The following is a 14463-nucleotide window of genomic DNA, read 5'->3' on the forward strand; positions in this document are numbered from 1 at the left end:
TGTTTCCGCCACTGGGGCTTGTGGGTCCTCCATGTGGAGGGCGTGTGGGACCCTGAAAGGGCTTGTGTGGGCTTCGTAAGGCGCTTTCAGTGGATGGTTGAAGGCAGACAAGAGAGGTGGGGTAGACGGGGGTCGGGGACGGGGGAGAAGCTACTGGAGCATCCCCCTCGCTTTCCCGGGTCTCGGCTGCAGCCACCCCCTGGGTTGGGCGGAGGGAGGAGCCCGTACTTGGAAGTGACCGACGGTTTGGGGGTCCCACACCCGGACCGGGTGCCGTGGAGCCAGACTTGGGAAGCCGGGGTCGGGCAGCGGGGAGTCTGCGCAGGCATGATGTCCCGGCCGTCTCCGGAGGGGGTGTCGGCTGATCCCTGCGGTGGGCAGAAGCGTGATTTCCTGTTCCTCAGTCTCGGGTCTGCTCGGCCACTCACTCCTGCCTCGTTCGCAGGCGAAGTGGGTTTCCTCGCCGAGGACCGGCGGATCAACGTGGCCGTCACCCGCGCTCGGCGCCACGTGGCGGTCGTGTGTGACTCCCGCACCGTTAACAACCACGCCTTTCTGAAGACCCTGGTGGATCACTTCACGGAGCACGGCGAGGTGCGCACGGCCTTTGAGTATCTCGATGACATCGTCCCTGAAAACTACTCCCACGAGAGTTCCCAGGGCCACGGCCAAGCTGGCGCAAGGCCCCGGGGCCCTGCCGCGGCTGCCGGGAAGCCTCCTGGAAGCCGGCCGCGGGAAGGGGTCCGGGAGGCCCGGGCGGCCGCCGGGCTGCAGCGGAAGACGCCTGGCGGGAAGCCCTCGGGCCCCGAGGTCGGTTCTCAGCCCAGCCTCAACGGAGGCGGCCTCTGCCTGGAGGCTGCGGACGGCAGAGACCGCGCGGACCGCTTCAGGGCCGAGATAGCGGAGTTTGTGGCGAGTGAGAACACGAGGCTGGAGTTTCCCGCGTCCCTGAACTCACACGACAGGATGTGGATCCACCAGATAGCGGAGGAGCACGGGCTGAGGCACGACAGCAGCGGCGAAGGGAAGAAGAGGTTCATAACCGTGAGCAAGAGGGCCCCGCCTGCCCCGCCGCCTCCAGCGGGCGGCCCCACGGCCCCCGGCCCCATGGAGGCGGAGCCCCCTCCCGGGGAGCAGAGCGGCCGGGACCCCCCGGATCTGAAGGCTCTGCACCTGGAAAGGCTGCAGAGGGAGAAGAGCCGGCGGGAGCCGCAGGCCGAGCAGGGGCAGCGGGCCTCGCGCTCAGGGCCGCGCAAGTTACCGGAGAAGAAAAAGAAAAAAGAAGCAAAAGGTAAGCGAGTTTACCTGAGGAGAACACAAGCTCGGTGTCCCCTTAACGGGGGCGTTTGCCCCGTTTGAAATCCCCCACCCCCTCCCCCAGAATTGGGACTTCCTCTTGGTGCCACGGCCCTGATTCCGCGTCCCGCGCCTTGTTTTTAATCAGTTAGCTGTGAGCTCCCCGAGGGCGGCGATTGGCCACAGTGACCTCTGCCCCCCCCCGGCTCCTCAGGTGGGGCCCGGCAGGTAGGCAGCCGTCGTGGTGCAAGAGCCAGGAGGAGGGGACGAGGACGGCGAGCAGGAGCCCTCGGGCAGTTATGGACCCCCGTGCGGGCGGCAGTCTTGTTCACTCACAGCCCAGCTCGCACGTCTGCCGTCCCGGGTCCCCGTCCCAGGAAAGGGGCCGCCTGCGTCCTGCACTGCCCCGTGGGGCTGTTTGCTCTGCCCCCGTCCCGCGCAGTGGTGGGGCATCCACGGGCATGACGCGGATTTCCTGCAGACTCTGGGTAAAGTCGTACTCCTGCTGTTGTCCTCTGAGCAGGGCCACGGAGCGTTTGCTTCTTTCACTGAATTCCTGGGAGCAAAGCCGCGTAGGAATCACGAGCGTGATTCCTGGTCTGTGAAAGCACCGCAGAGCGAGGGTGCAGCCGATGTCGTTCTGGGGGACTTAGTGGCCTCTAGGCGCCCGGCCGTGTGCTGGGGAGCGAGGTCAGCCCTGCTGCCCAGGAATGGGTGTTCTGGCAGAGGATGGAAATGTCAGGTGCCTCTTTAAACCACACCAAGAAGGTGCTGAGTGCCGTGCAGGGCAGATGCTGGGACGAGATGACAGGAGGACCTGGGAGAAGGTGTGTGGTGTGGTCAGTTGAGGACAGAGCATCCCGGGGAGACTTTTCCCCACGTAGGGGACAGTAGCACCGCTTAGTTTTGAAGCGTTTCTTCAAGCCGCTTCCTGATTTCGCCTTGCCGCTCAGGTCAGAGCGTGACCCAGCAGGACAGGTCCCCAGAGGCTGTGCCGAGGTCCCAGCAGCTGAGAAGCCGAGGCCAGTCTGAGCAGGCCCCTCGGGCCATGGCTGGGGGCCCCCGCGGGGAAGGGTGCCACTGAGTGATCAAGGGCTGCCTGTCCCTCCGGAGGGCTGGGGGAATGACAGGTGCTCAGGCCCGCGGGAGAAGCGGTCAGTGCTCTGTTGATGAGAACTCATTTTCTGGTTGGGGCCCGAACACCGTCTGCCTGGTCCCTGCGGCGTGTCCCTTTCCCGAGGTTGCCAGTGAGCAGCCAGCACCTTCTCGGGCCTTCTCCGAGCTCCCCTGGTGCTGCTCCTGGGGCATCAGCACATCTGGCCCGCCTTGCCCTCCGTAGAGCTCGCCTCCTACCACGGCCCGTCCGGGGGGACAGGGCAGGGGCACGTCCCCCTTCGAAGGTGACCCTGCCCGGAAGGGTGGCAGTGGCTGCAGCGGGGGCACTGGGAGGCCCTGTGGTGTACCGGCTGCCCCCCCCCCCCCCCGTCCCCTCCGAGGCTGACCTGGCCCGTGTACCTGGCCCCACGGTGCGCCTCTTGTAGAGAATCTGCTCGGGGAAACGGCACGCTGCCTCGCCTTGTCTGTGCCCGTCAGCCACATAACTGACGAGAGCCACCCGGCTGGTGCCCCCCCGTGTTCCCTGCCTGTCTGTGTCTGCGCGTGCGTTTGTGGTGGGGGCGTGTGTCCCACAGAGTTACGGGTGTGTGTGACCTCGTGTTCTTTTCCACTTGTGAGCGTTCCGCAGGAACTTTCCAGGACTTGTGTGCACCTGGTCAGGAAGCTTATGGCCCCCTGGCGCTGGGGCCTGTGACTACGCCGTGGTTCACCTGGCCGTCCCGGGTACGGCAGCGTCCGTTGGGCTTCGTTTGTACAGTCGATGGCATGAGGCGCGTTCTTGTCTTTAAATGTGTGCTCAGCGAAAGAGGATGTGCTTTTCAGAGGCGCTCTCCGTGGGCTGCCACCCCTCCCGGGGAGTCCGCACGGTGCTCGCACCTCCTGGCAGTGACAGTTACTAGCTCACTAAGGAAAGGCCACCCCGGGCTGGACGGGGGGTCATTGCCTGTTCACTGAGCCCGAAGGCAGGAAGCTGGGCAGAGCGGCTCCGTGGGGGTGAAGGTGGGTCCAGTGGGGGAGTTCTCGTCCTGCTTCTGTGTCCTTCCCCCGCGTGAGTGACACTTTTCTTCCCCTAGGACACGTGGCCATAGACTTGCCCGGTGAGGAGGACTTCGACGCCCTGGTCTCGGCCGCCGTGAAGGCCGATAACACCTGCGGCCTTGCTAAGTGCACAGCCAGCGTCGCGACCCTGGGTCAGCTCTGCCTGCACTGCGGCCGCCGCTTCTGCCTCAGCCACCACCTGCCGGAGGTGCGCTGGCCCTCCTGGGGCTCGGGGCGGTGGGTGGGTGGGGGGACGGTGGGGCTGTGTCTCTGGGGCTCGGTCCCGGCCAGATGCGCTCCCGACAGAAAGGGTAGCGGGTCACGGGCACGGAGTCTTTTAAAGCGGACACAGACCTGGGCTTGGTTTCTGACGCGTCGCATTACAACCCAGCCGGTGGGAGTTCCGGGCAGAGAGGATCTTGTTTAAGCGCGTTTGGGGTCTTTCGGTGGCATAGTAGAGGGGAGCTGGGGCCTCCGGCCCACGGTCTGAAATGGGCTGGCTGCCTGGCTGCTGCTTCATTCGTTCCTTGAGCAGGAGTGGCTGGGGATCTCCACCCCGGGGGGCATGGGCCGTGGGGACCTGGGTGTGAGAGCAGTGGATGGTGTCGGGTGCCGAATGTGTGGAGGGAGGGCCTCTGGCAGCAGGGGTGGGGAGCCGGGCCGGGGAGGGCATGCGGGCAGACCCCCGGGGAGGGGGCGCATGCATGCAGCTGGGAGCAGAGCAGGGGGCAGGGGGTCAGGGGTGGAGGCTGAGAGGGCCTGGCTCTGGAAGCTGCGGGGAGCGTTGGGGACCTGGCCGGGATGCGGAGGAGGTCTCCGGCAAGGCTGGGAGGTCCTGGGGCTTCCCCTGGGGCGGGCAGTGGAGGGCGTGCAGGGGGCCCCTGGGCCCCTGAAGTGGTTGTAGGTGACGATGAGAGGGGGAAGGAGGGCGCACGGTGGCCCTGGGGTTTCTGGTTTGGGCCGTGGGAGGAAGGCAGTGGGGCTCTTGGAGGGAGAGGGAGGGGCAGGCACAGGGGAGGGATCGTGGCACCTGGGGCGTCACTGTCCTGGGCCACCTACGTGGGGGTCCTCACGGTGTCCCTGCGCTCTGGGTCAGGGCTTGTAGTGCTTGCCCGCAGGGAGCTCTGCTGCCTCCGACCCTGGAAAGGGCCTCCTCCCTCCCCTCTCCCTCCCTCTTTTCCCCTCTCTCCCCCCTTCTCCCCCCTCCCCTGCTCTCTCCCACCTCCTCACCTCTTCTCCTCCTTCATCTTCTCTCCCTTTCTCTACCCCCTCCACACCTCTCTCTTAACTTCCCCATCTTTCCCTCTCCTTCTCCCCCCTCCCCCTCTTCTCCCCCCCCCCCTTCTCCTTCTCCCCTACTTCCTCTCCTTCTCACTCTTCCTCCCCTTCTCTTCCCCTCCCCCCTTTTCTTTTCCTCCCCCTTCCCCCTCCCCCTCCCCCCTCCCCCTCTCTCTCCCCTCCCCCCTCCCCCCTCCTTCTTCTCTTCCCCTCACCTCCTCCCTCATTCTTTTCCTCTCCCTCACACCCTTCCTCCCCTTTGCCTCCCCCCCTCCCTCCCCCCCCCCCCCGCACATGCACACTTTCTCCACACGCACGTGCGCAGTCTGTCGATGCCTGTTGACAAAGTGTATGGTGTTTTAGAAAGATTTTCTTCCAGAATGTTTAGAAATGGACAGATGCCAGGTTTGGGAGGCCAGCGTGCGTTACTGGCATGGCCTGTGCTGGTCCCTGGTGCCGGGCGGTGGGAGCCCGCAGGGGCGAGTGGACCGTGCGGTCCCCGTGCCGTCCGTGGAATAGCCCGTCTGAGCACGGATGCCGCTGCGGGCCGGGCCGCGAGTCTGTCTGCTCTGAGCTGCTCTGCGGGATGAGGCCCAGGGCTGGGTGGCAGGGACCTGGCCTCAGAACCCGCTCTGTCACCTGCTCCCTTTGTGACGTGGGCAAATTCACTTTCCCCAGCCCTCACCGAGGTGCCGGGAGGAGCAGCAGGCCGGTGCTGGGTGTGGAGGAGGAGGGCCGGGCCCGAGGGCCACCCGAGGGCCACCCGGAAGGGGCAGGAGAAGGGGACGCCCACCGAGTGGGGAGGGGACGGGCGCGGCACAGGGGTGTGGTGGGCTGTGCACAGTGGGCTGGGTGAGCCGCTGAGCTGTCCGTTCTGGGGCCTTGCTGAGTCCAAACTGGGTCCCACCCGGCAGTTCCCAAGGAGGCAGCCTTCATTTGTGCAACGGGGAAGCCCAGGCTTTCCAGAAGAAGCCGTGGACTCGCACACGTGGCACCGTGGCCTCAGTGCCGGCGCTGGGGAAATGCTCAGGGGGCTCCTTCTGTCTTCCTTCTCCTTTCAAGAACAGAAGGGGTCACGTCAGAGCGTCCTCGAACCGCCGGGGCACGTCATTAGCTGATGCACGTTTCGGAGCTCCTGGGATGGGCCTAGCACTGGGGTTCGGTTAGAGAAAACGGCCTGTCGCCCGGAGCAGCCTGCTCGTGCTTTGGCTGCGTGCTCGTGGAAAGGCGGTGTGGCTCGCGGGGGCTCGCGCTCTGCTTTCAAATGCCACTGCTGGTGGCACACACAGGTGTGATGTCCCCCTGCCAGAGGACGGCGTGGCTAAGCCGAGGGCGGGGCTGGAGGCTGGGTGCGGGTGCTCCCTCCGGCCCCCCCAGCCCTGAACGTGCAGGATCCGGGTGCAGGAAGGGTGAGGAGCCCTCCAGGACCTGGTCCGGGGGCAGCAGGCAGAATCGCGGGGCCTTTGTCCCCACTTGGCTCAGCACCGACTGCTGTGTGCCCCCCAGATCCACGGCTGTGGGGAGAGAGCTCGCGCCCACGCCCGGCAGAGGATCAGCCGGGAAGGAGTCCTCTACGCCGGCAGTGGGACCAAGGACAGGTCCCTGGACCCAGCCAAGAGGGCCCAGCTCCAGAGGAGGCTGGATAAGAAGCTGGATGAGCTGACCAGCCAGAGGAAGAGTAAACGGAAGGAAAAGGAGAAGTGACGGGCTTGTGTCTTTGAAAGAACGGGTGAGGGCGAGCACGGCTGCCTTCTGCTTCCTGTGGCTGCTCCCCGTGACAGCGTGCAACCCGACCCACCTGCTTGTGCCACGGCCATGTGGGGCTCGGGATCTGGGGGAGAAAGGGTGGGCTCTTCTAACCTGACGGGAGGGTGCCTGGGCATGTGGTCAAGGCCAGGTAGCCCTCTCCCCGGGCATGCCCACACCCTACATCCTCCCCGTCACTGCCAGGACCATCGCCCGGTGCATTCTCTCCTTCCCGGTCAGAACCGAACCCCCCCGCCCCCATCTGAATCTTGGGGTGTTGCCGTGAGGGTCAGTAAGTTCCGTTGGAGACGTGCCTCTGTGTCCCCTGCCCGGGTCCGATGCCCCCTCAGGCTTTGTAAAAGTAAATCCCGTCAGGGCCCGGCCGGCTTTCGGCCCATCAGAGTGAGGGAGAGCACCCGAGAACTCAGCGCGCCTGAGATGGGCTCTGAGAATGTTCTCTGGGGCGCTCCTCCCGCACGTCCCCCTGCAGCTGGCTCACCCTCGTCCGTCCGTCCGTCTCCTGTCCCCTGTGGCTGCCGTGAGCCACCCTGTCCCGCGGGCGGCAGACACAGCTCGGGCTGCACCTGCGAGGTCTGGAGGGCCCCTCGCGTGTGGCCTGTGCGGGCCCTGTGTGGGTGGAGGTCTCTGCCGGCTGCCTTATTGAAGAGAGCCTCAGAAGCGCGTCCTGTTTTAGCCCCAGGGTGTTATTTGTGTAAACGGGATAGAAATTATTTGAGAAAACAATAAAGACATACGCACATCACCCGGTGTCTGTTACGTGTTCACGGGGAACGTGCTGTCCCGTTTGCTCAGCGTCTCTTTCGTGGAGCGAGGGGCCCAGAGCTCAGGGTGAGCTGATGTTTGCTCTCAGCTCTTGGCCTCCAGAAGGCATGAACTGCACTCTGAGCGAGGAGGGGGACGCGCAGGGCCACTGCAGGGGTGGGGGGTGGGGGGAGCTTGTCCCATTAACAGACGACAAGAGGAGGAAAAAAATCCCCTTTCTACCGGTTGGGACGAACGTTTGAAATCGGGAAGGTCGGGGAACCAGGCCGGGCTCCGTGGCCATACCGTGGCAGAGCGGCTGCCCCCCGAGGGAAGAAAGAGGGAGGTGCCAGAGATGCTGCCTCCCTGGGGGCTCAGAGCTGCCTCCCCCTCACGTCCACCCACCTGCTCGCCCGACTCGCGATGTCCTCTGCCTGCCTTCCACCGGCCCCCCGGCCCCCCTCGCGCAGACCTCGCGTTCTCTGGCCCTGCGTGCCGTTCGCGTCTCGGCCTCCCTGACCGGGCGTTCGAGATGTCTGCGTCGTCCTCAGGGGCCTCCTGGGCCTTATCCCCGTGCCGCTGCCCCCGCCAGCGCCGTTTACTCAGCACGTTTATTGCCTGTGTCTCCGGCGCCAGGCCCGCGTACGTAGGCCACTCTGCTTTGCCGGTGCTGGGCCACCGTCTCGTGGGGACAGCCCGTTCCCACACGCAGGACGGTCGGGTGCAGTCCTCATCGCCCCCAGCAGCCCGTGGCTGGCGGCAGGCAAGGAGATGACCGCAAGGTGGGGAGTTCCGTGCACACGACCCGCTGCTTCACCGTTGTTGACGGGCACAGAGGCGCTCTCCTGGCTGCTGAGGACGCTCACTCTTTCTTCCTGTCTTTGTGGCCACGGCCACGGCGAGGCCAGGTACAGGGACGGGCCTGAGTCCGGCCAGGGAGCATCAGGGTTCTAGCCTGCGCTCCGCACGCAGATGCTGAGAGAGATGTTGGTCGTTCTTCCTGAGGGTGTGGCTGGTAGCCAACCTTCCACCTGCAGGAAGCGTGTCTGCAGGAGAGGAGGAGGCCGACACGGAACCAGCCAAAAACTGGGGGAGGGAAGGAACACGATCACACTCTTTGAGCGCCTGGATCCAGCCGCACCTGACCCCCACCCCATTCTTCCCGGTGTCCTGAACTAGTCTCCTTTCTCAGCTGAAAACAGTCTGTCTTGAGGTTCTGTCACTTGCTGCTAGGATGACCTTTGCCGGTCCCGTCGTGCCTTTGTGTATCCCATTGGGTGCACCCGGCCCCAGCAGGGAGGCGGTACCGAATCAGGACTCCTCTGCTCCTTAGAGAGGGAGCGAGTCTTGTGCCTTCACCCACGTGGTCTTCCCGTGAGCCATCCTGCCAGGAAGAGCTCAGAGAAAGGCCGCGGGGCTTGGGCTAGGGTCGTGGGAGGCCTCCGCGAGTCCCCGCCTCCCTGAGCCTGTCCGCTCCTCGGCGATGAGCTCACGGGGTTGAGACCCGTCTTCACCTCGCCAGCCGTGCCGACAGGCCCACAGGATGATCGACGGGCAGCGTCATGTGTTGCAAGACCTGGGTGTGGGTTAGCAGGCTCCGTGGCGGTGGCCCGGCACGGGGTTCGCTGTGGCCCCCATGCCCCCCCCCCCCCCCGAGCCTTCACCCTCCACCGCTGACCTCCATTCAAGCTGGTCTTGACGCATCGTTGAAATATCAGAGTTGACCATTGCAACGCGTAAAGCTGCTGTTTGTCGCCCCAGAGAGACCTTGTTGGGACAATGTCCTACATTTGGCCTGGACAGGGTAGCCCCCCAGAAAGGAAACAACGTGCCAAGCCTGACATCTTAGCCAGTGAGTGTGGTCTGCCGGTAACCCGCAGGCTGCAGCCCTTCCTGGGGGAGCAGCCTGGAGTGGAGGGGTCCCTTCCGGGTGGGCGTGCTTCCTCTCCTCCGAGGCACCGAGCCGGGAGCCCTGCCTTTTCTTTTGGGGGGAGGGGGCACCGTGGCACGAAACGGAGCCCCTGCTCGGAGTGTGTCAGTCCCGGGGCGGGGGGGGGTGGTTCATTCTAGATTCACCCCATGTGTGGCTCATGCCTCTGTTTCCTCATCTGTGAAGTGGGCAAATGACAGGACCCGTCTCCCAGGGTTGCTGCAAAGATGAGTTAGTTGCTTGAAGGTCACCAGGCCCCCAGAACGGTGCCTGGTGCTTCAGTGCTCAGGGGGCGCCCGCTGTCCTTGTCGTCTCGCAGAGCTGCGGCAAAGGTGAGGTGAAACCCACGGCCCTCCGCTCAGGGCCGAGGCGAGGGCGCCCAGGGCCCCAGGCACTGGTCAGCTGCCGGCAGAAGGTGTGGGTGCAGCGAGCCCTGGCCCTCCGCGCGGGCACCCCGGGCTTCCTTCGGAACAGCAGGGCTCAGCCTCGCCCCCTGCCGGCGGCCCAGGCTGCCCACTCTGTGTTTACCCAGGTTGTTTGGAGCGTTACCCGGAGGGACCAGTGGGCTGACTGGCACCGCGCTGCTTTGGGACCTCTTAGGCCCAAGTTATAACCTGGCACTTAAAAGGAACTGTGTTCTGTGCCAGGAGCACTGCAAAAGCTGCAGCCTTATTTGGTCTGGAAACTTCTTTGCTTGGACAAAAAGCGGACTAAGTAAGCAGGCTTCTCATCCGGGCGGGCAGATTTTTAATTGTGCTGGGGATGGGGCGTCCGGTCCGAGGATCCTTCGGTCGGTGGCCGCCCGGCCGCCCGGCCCTGCCCTCGGCGGCCAGCGAGCTGTCCTGGCGTGCGGCTTTATTGAAGGTGTGATGGTCACGCCGTGAACGTGAACTCTGCCAGCCGTCACCCCACCCAACTCCCTCGTACCCGTTTGTAGTTATCAGGCCCGAAAGTTCCCCTCCGGCCTAGTTTGCTGAGAGTTTTTGTTTATTTACTTGTTTATGAAATTGTAAAAAAAATGTTTTATTTTTGGGAGAGTGCCAGCAGGGGAGGGGCAGAGAGAGAGGGGGGACACAGAATCGGAAGCAGGCTCCGGGCTCCGAGCCATCAGCACAGAGCCCGACGCGGGTCTCGAACTCACAGACCGTGAGATCGTGACCCGAGCCGAAGTCGGACGCTCAGCTGACCAAGCCACCCAGGGGCCCCACGTTTATACATTTTTTTGTTTTTTAAATCATGAATAGACTTGGGACTTCATCGTATGCTTTTTCTGTGCCTGTTGAGATGGGGTTTGTCCTCGGTTGTATGAATATGGCCTGTGGCATTAGTTGATTTTTGCGTGTCAGATCAGCCTTGAACTCCTGGGTGAATCCCGCCTGGCCACGGTGTAGTTTATGTCTATGTTGTCGAGAGGGGTAGGTGACCAAGGAATATTTGGAAGCTACCGTTTTGGGACCTGCTCCAGATCACAAGTGACTCTCCTTCTATGGGGCAGCCACGGTTGGGTTCTTTTCGCGAAATGAGACAGAGAAGTCGGTACCTGGAGGCACAGACGCGCCCAAGGGTCCCCCCATGGAACGCAGCGCCCAGACCGTCCTCCGTTGTGACGCCCCTCACGTTAGCCCTCACCCGGAGCGCGGCATCAGCAGGCAGGGTGGTCCCGGCCCGGCTGGCCTGTCACCTCTTGGGGTAGACGGCAGCGGGCCCCCACGTAAGGCCGTGCAGGGTGGGCTTGAGGGGCGAGTTGGGGGCTGCAGCTCTCGCGCCTGCTGGTCAAGTCACGTACACAGGCTGTCGCCACTCGGAGGAAGGGGTGCCAGCTCCCGGTTTGCACAGCGCTGCCGTGGAGGCTGCTGGCGGCCCTGGCTCTGGGCAAGGGTGCGGGTGCCGGGCTGGGATCACACCGCCGACCCTGCACAGGGAATTTCTGGTCTGTCCTCGTGTCTTTCGCACTCTTTCCTCGCGTGGAGAGGACAGAGCCTGTGGCTTCCTCCTTCCCGCCTTCCTCCCCCGCTCCCTGCCCTTAGGCCCCGGCAGACCCCATCCAGAGTGCTAGCTCGCTCTCTAAATGTTCGGGAAAACGCCTTGATGCAGGCGGCCAGCGCGTCGTGGGGCAGGGTCCCGGGAGCCGCAGTGGTCCTGCCCCTCGCTCCCGCCGTGCGGCCGCTCAGCTGTGCTCCGGGCGAGGCCTCCGCCAAGGACTCTATCGGTGGGGCAGCGGGGCTCTCAGGCCTCGCCGGGGGCGCCCCCAGCCCCGTCACGGAGGGCGGCCCGCGTTGCAGGAGGCCGAGGTGACGTGGCCGGTTTATGCCGAGAGGCACCGCCCCCCACCCCCGTCTCTGAGCCGGTGGAGAAAGTTTTAAAAACACAGAGCCACACCCGAAAGAAGATAAACATCCGTGTTTTTTCCAGGCACCGAGCAGGGCGGTCAGCTGCGTGGACGCTGTGGGCCCGCGAGGTACCTGGTGTGGCGAGAAGCAGGAGGCGCTTTGCCGTGGGTGACAGGGACCGCAAAAGGGCCGATTCGGAGCCGGGATCGGAGCCAGGTTCACACTGAACCTGGCAGCCGGGACGGGACTCCCCGATTCATCACAGGAAGAAAGGCTATTCCCCTTACTACAGCCGCGTAATAAATTGACCCGAAACTGTCGTATGAAACGACCAGTTACCACGCTCGTGGGTTCTGGGCGCGGGCAGATTGACTAGCCCTTCTGTCCCCCAGAGCTGCCGCGGAGTCAGGCTGACGGCCCTGGTCTCCAGCCAGCTCCCCCTGAGCCCACCCTGCTTCCCCTCCGTCTTCTCCCCAGTGGCCTCTCCCAATAAACCCCACGCCCTGGAGTTCCGTCTCGGGCTCGTGTCCCGCAAACTGGGCCTGAGCCGCTGTGCGCCCAGCCTCGGGGCTCCCCGCTGACGATCGGCTTTGCTGTCTGCCCCCAACGCCGAGCGATGAACTACTCACATCTCCCCTTGGATATTCAAGACGCATCTCAAACCCAGCGTGTCCGAATCCGTGCGGCCTCATCTGTCAGCCCCTCGGTGGTGGGCTGAATGGTGACCCCTGAAAGATACGTCCACGTCCTAATACCCAGAACCTGGGGATGTGATCTTACCTGGAGAAAGGGTCTGCAGGGGTAACGAAGGATCTCGAGAGATCATCCTGGAGGCCGGTGGGCCCTCGACCCAGCGACAGGTGTCCTTGTAAGAGATGCACAGAGGACAGACACACGAGAGGAGGGGATGACCGTGTGAAGTTGAAGGCAGGGTCCCCAGAAGCTGGAAAAGGCAGGAAGGACACCCCCCCCAACCCCCTGCAGAGCCTTTGGAGGGGGCGTGCCCACACCTTTGGATTGCAGAAGCCAGGAACAAAGGAATTACTGTTGTTTTCAGCCTCCCGGTACAGCTGCCCCAGGACACTCACACGGCCTCCAGATCTGGAACCTCATCCTCCAGATCCCCCAAATTCTTGCAGTCATCCTGTCCCCCCTCTTTCTCCCACACTGCACACCCGTCAGCCAGCAGCTCCTCTTTGCTAGGCCTTCAGCAGGTGCTTACCTGCCCCCTGGGTCCCGGCGCTGCCCCCTCCTTGTTCCCCTGTCTTCACACGGGGGCCGCTGGCTGTTCCCATGGAGTTGGGACGAGGGACTGGGGTCCTGTTCTTCCCTGGCCCTCCGGGTGTTCCCCGCCCCCCCCAGCGGTGGCAGCTGTCTCCTGCCCAGACTTCTGGTCCTTCCAAAACCAGCCTCTTGCCTGATCTCAGAGGCCACACGGTGCCCCCTGTTCTGTGGGGCCTGCCCCGTGAGCTGCTGCGTTCTGGACACCCTCTGTGTCCCTTTTGTCCTGCCAGGGCTGACGGTGGTCCCTGGGACGGTGACTCAGGTCCTTCCCTCTGTGGTTAGCGCAGTGCCTTTCCCTGCTTCTGCCCAGGGGAGTTTTCCGAAACTGTTTTCCTGATTGCTCTCCTCTGTGTGGTTTCTCTCTGTCCCCTTCCCGGAACACCTCCCAAGCGTGTGGCAGGTCTGGGCCCAGTTTCTAGTTCTTGTGTCCTCTTCCGTTTCTATCTCTTGGTCTTTTGCATGAAATATTTTTTTCTTTATTTAAAAAAATTTTTTTTTTTTTAGCGTTTATTTATTTTTGAGACAGAGAGAGACAGAGCATGAACGGGGGAGGGGCAGAGAGAGGGAGACACAGAATCTAAAACAGGCTCCGGGCTCTGAGCAGTCAGCACAGAGCCCGACGTGGGGCTCGAACCCACAAACCACGATATCGTGACCTGAGCTGAAGTCGGATGCTTAACCGACTGAGCCACCCAGGCACCCCTGAAATATTTTTTTCTAAAGCTTATTTATTTATTTTGGGAGAGAGCGCGCGTGCAAGCAGGGGAGGGGCAGAGGGAGACAGAATCTGAAGCGGGCTCTGAGCTGTCGGCAAAGAGCCCGACGCAGGGCTCGAACCCACAAATGGTGAGATCATGACCTGAGCTGAAGTTGGACGCATAAGTGACTGAGCCACCCGGGCACCCCCCCCCCTTCATTTTAAAGGTTATTTTATTTATTTTGAGAGAAAGCATACGTGCGAGTGGGGGAGAGGGAGAGAGAGAGGATCCCAAGCAGGCCCCACACTGTCAGCTCAGAGCCCGATGTGGGGCTTGAACCCACGAGCCAAGAGATCGTGACCTGAGCTGATGTTAAGAGTTGGATGCTTAACGGACTGAGCCTCCCAGGCGCCCTTGGATGTCCTTCTCTTTGTGTGGGAGCCCCCGCCCCACTGCGCCCCGGGCCCCGAGGAGCGTCAGTCACCTGTTTTAACTGCTGCGCAGACAAGACCTGTGTTTAGTCCTCGCCCAGACTGGCTCGGAGCCCTCACTGAGGGGCACAGCGGTCGGAGGACCTGATTGCCGCTCCTTCTTTTTTTGGTGGTGAGATAAATGACAATACAGTTTGCCATTTGAATCCTTTTAAAAGGGACAGCTCGGTGGCATTTACTGCACACGCACTGTTGTGTGGCTGTCACGGATGGAAACTGTGTCCCTGTGAGACGCTGACACCCTCCCCCATTTCTCCCTCCCTCCGCCCTGTACGCATCCGTTAGCGGCCCCCCGCCCCGCCCCCCAGTCCCTACAGACCCGTTTGTCTCTATGGCTTCCCTATTCTGGACATTTCGTATAAATGGAATCACCCAGCGTGTGGCCTTTTGTGCCTGGCTTCCTTCGCTGAGCAGAATGTTTTCGAGCTTCCTCCACGCGTCAGGATTTCATCCCTTTTGGGGGCTGAATACTATTTTGTATGGATAGGCGACAC

The 14463-nt window shown here is 63.1% G+C and overlaps 1 protein-coding gene across 4 annotated transcripts in view; it reads left to right on the plus strand.

The window, feature by feature from the left end:
- IGHMBP2 (immunoglobulin mu DNA binding protein 2) overlaps window positions 1–14463 on the plus strand; it is a 48817-nt gene that overhangs the window by 20011 nt on the left and 14343 nt on the right. For 2 of the 4 annotated variants that reach the window (XM_047823669.1, XM_047823672.1), the window contains 3 exons: window positions 446–1291; window positions 3486–3658; window positions 6235–7237. In XM_047823669.1, the coding sequence (XP_047679625.1) occupies window positions 446–1291; window positions 3486–3658; window positions 6235–6432 (1217 nt within the window). In that variant the 3' untranslated portion in view covers window positions 6433–7237. Of the gene's footprint in view, window positions 1–445; window positions 1292–3485; window positions 3659–6234; window positions 7238–14463 lie in introns of those variants that run through there. The other 2 variants (XM_047823670.1, XM_047823671.1) reach the window with 2 other exon arrangements.

Source organism: Prionailurus viverrinus, chromosome D1 (assembly GCF_022837055.1).
Source record: "Prionailurus viverrinus isolate Anna chromosome D1, UM_Priviv_1.0, whole genome shotgun sequence".
In the NCBI taxonomy this organism is placed as follows: Eukaryota; Metazoa; Chordata; class Mammalia; order Carnivora; family Felidae; genus Prionailurus; species Prionailurus viverrinus.